This window comes from Benincasa hispida, chromosome 4 (assembly GCF_009727055.1).
Source record: "Benincasa hispida cultivar B227 chromosome 4, ASM972705v1, whole genome shotgun sequence".
Lineage (NCBI taxonomy): Eukaryota > Viridiplantae > Streptophyta > Magnoliopsida > Cucurbitales > Cucurbitaceae > Benincasa > Benincasa hispida.
The window spans coordinates 16,049,659-16,052,784 of NC_052352.1; the positions used below are offsets into that span (position 1 = coordinate 16,049,659).

At 37.9% G+C, this 3,126-nt stretch overlaps 1 protein-coding gene across 1 annotated transcript; it reads right to left on the reverse strand.

The window, feature by feature from the left end:
- Window positions 1–687: 687 nt before the first annotated feature.
- LOC120076108 lies at window positions 688–1,071 on the reverse strand. Its single transcript, XM_039029886.1, has 2 exons — window positions 879–1,071; window positions 688–815 (listed from the first exon to the last, which is right to left on the reverse strand). The coding sequence occupies exons 1-2, from the start codon at window positions 1,069–1,071 to the stop codon at window positions 688–690; spliced, it is 321 nt and encodes a 106-aa protein (XP_038885814.1).
- Window positions 1,072–3,126: the final 2,055 nt, after the last annotated feature.

Below are 3,126 nucleotides of genomic sequence, written 5' to 3' on the forward strand. Positions count from 1 at the left end.
CATTGAAAGAAAACGAAAAACGGAGCGAATAGATCATGCAAACGCCAAACACTCAAACAATTTTTCAGCACAGAGGTTCTTATTCTATTTCACAGTAACAAATGAAAAATATTCAGATCATAAAAATCTGAGCTCAGATGCTCAAAGCTAACCAGAGATCACATGAATAAAAGAATCAATTCAATTGTAAAAAAGAATTCTGTAGTTGTGCTTCAACTGTACCAAGTATACCAAGTATTCAGCTATCCCAATAAATAAATAAATAAATAAATAAAACGTATATATTATGCACACAATCAGAAAATAAGAAGCATGCTTCGTACCTACCCCCAACTTTAAAAATGCATTGTTCTCAATGTATTGAAAAGTTAAAATTCATGCAAAAGGACAAAGAGAGGGAGCTAGGGGAACAAGAAAACTCCCCTGGATTAGGACACGAACATGAATTTGGGGAAAGCTTCTCAACGAAGAGCCAAAAATATAATTTCCTATAAAGAGAAAGAGAATTATCAACATTCTTTCAGTTATTTCTTTTGTTTTTTTTATTGTAAAAAAAAAAAAAAAAGAAAGAAAGAAGCAGAGGAAATAAAGAAATAAAAATGAAAATAGATAAATTTGACGCCTGGCTGCCTCCAAGAAGAACAAATTTTTATCGTCGTTTGCTTGACGTTGGGTGAGAGGATGGGTTTAAGTGAATGAGGGTGAAGTCAAAGCCAAGCTTGAGAGAGCAAGGTTCACTTCCCCTTCATTGAAAATCTTGAGACGGTGCCCATTCACCTTGAATTCCTTTCCAGTCTCCAAGCCCCTAATCTCAACTGCACCATAAGGAAAAAGATTAATAACTTCAAACGGACTAAGCCACTTGGATTTAAGCTTACCTGGCATGAGTTGGAGGTGCAAATTAAAAAGCAACACTTTTTGACCGACCTTGAAGTCCTTCCTCACGAGACCCTTATGATGAATCAATTTGGTTTTTTCCTTGTAGAATCTAGAGTTCTCGTAGGCTTCAAGTCTTCTTTCCAACTCTTGTAGTTTTAGAAGCCTTTCTTCACCGGCTTGGGCTAAACTCATATTGCATTGCTTCACTGCCTAGTAGGCTTTGTACTCGATCTCTATCGGTAAATGGCACGCTGATGGGAGGAAAAATTTAATTTATTTGCATTAATCGATATGCATTGATAGTCATACAATGATCATGCGTTGATTTGAAGAATATGCAGTATGCGTTAATCATGTATGCGATGACCATGTGTTCCTGTCATAGGTTTTCTTGCTCTCTCGCCAAGTATAACGAGACCACAAGTTTCTCGGGATGATCCGAGGTTGAATACGGGAACTTGCAACTAAAAGATGATTGTAAAGTAATGTGTTTGAGGTGTAGAATAAAAATAAAAAGAAAGAAACTGATTACTATGCGCTATCCTACTCCTAGCTAAACAGGCTGAACAATTGATGTTTGACTATGAGAATCAGTAGAGATGCAGCGATTGTTAACGTGTAATAAGATGCATGGAGAAGTAGAGTTGTGGAAGAGATATCACTAAATTCTTAAGTTTGGCCGCAAGGGTAATTCCAGCTCGCTACACTAATGCATTGCATGCCTCTCGATGGTCAGCCATATGCTTTATATCTCTATAACGCATGATTGCGTTGGAGCATAAGGTTTATTCCCTATCCTTAGGAACACTGCTTACTTTGCTTAGTGAGTTTCACTACTTACCCTCTCGGGCAGTTGGTTATAGCCATTCTGCTTATAGACAAGCATTGTGATAGCCTCACACTAAGCAAACAGGATTGAATCTCTATACTCGTGTAACACACACCTCTTAGTGGTTTGCTACATGCATCATATCTCTATGTCGCATGATTGAGTATGCGATAACTCTTGCAATCTGCACTTAACTCATTGCGGTTAAAGAAAAAGATGATAAAGTAGAAGAAGATGATGAAAATGATGTTGAAGAAATTAAAGAGATGCAATGGTTACAAAATATATTTTAGTCTTAAGCCAAAATATAATACAATACAGAGGTGAGAAGAAAGATGGATGGCTAGATGTAGGCAATCTCTTGGTTTCATCAGATGTGTGTCAAGGCTATCGGTGGTGCAATGGATGGGCGGTGGAGTAGTCACTCTCGAGATTTATCTCCGACGAAGCTCCAATCGTTAATCGAAGGAAGTTGTGGACGTGAAAAACTCTCAAAGACTTTCTTGCTCATGCTCTCATCTGTGATCACAGGAATCTGCCCAAGGCAGAAGTCTCGGATACTTTGAATGTGGGCTTCAAGGCTCTATTTATAGAGCTCAAACGCCGACAACTTTGGTAATCTCACTCTGAATCACTGCCATTCCTATCTCGGTAGGTAAAATATCATCATGATCTTATCTATTTGATACTCCTAAGGTATGCATTTATGATTGTTTCTTCTGAAGTATCAACGCATTCCGCCCACCTTGCGATCATCCTCCTATCATGGTTATCACTGTAGTTGCAGCATTTCATGTGACCAACTTGTCTTCATTAAGATCAACACATGCGATCAACTTTGCGATAGTTTGAGATCAACACATGCAATCGACTCCTGGGACAACTACAAAATAGAGATTTTGTCGCAAAATGACGCATGATACAAAATTAGCAGGGATTTTTAGTGTTGATCAACGTAAGTTCATTGTTCCACATGAATTCATGTTATGCTCATCAACCCTCATAATTCTAAGTAAAATGCTGCAATAGCTTGTATTTCTACAAGCTATCACATCACCAAATTTAGAATCATGCTTGTCCTCAAGCATGCCTTAACTAAGGAAACTCAAAACTTGCCCTCTGACTTTTCCTTTGCATTGACCAACTTCTCAGAATATAATTCACTTACACTACTAGCCTAGGTAGTAGCACTCACCTCAAACTTAGCCACTTCTTCAAAGAAATATTGTTTAGTTTTAATTCTGGCAAGTCTTCGCTTAAAACTTTTTACTCATCGCAGACAACTTTGCTTTTAGCTTTTTACAATGCAATCGTTCAAAACAATTCAAAGCTTGCGACTCATTATTAGATTAAGCCGTTGAACATAGTTACACTCTTCATTTTGGCTTGCCCCCACGGTGTCATGTGGGCATCAAACT

Excerpts from the sequence above, each read along its gene's own strand:
- LOC120076108 (XM_039029886.1), bottom strand. The coding sequence starts at position 1,071 with ATGAGTTTAGCCCAAGCCGGTGAAGAAAGGCTTCTAAAACTACAAGAG. Across the intron at positions 816-878 it reads GCACCTCCAACTCATGCCAG|TTGAGATTAGGGGCTTGGAG; the intron begins GTAAGCTTAAAT and ends CTTATGGTGCAG.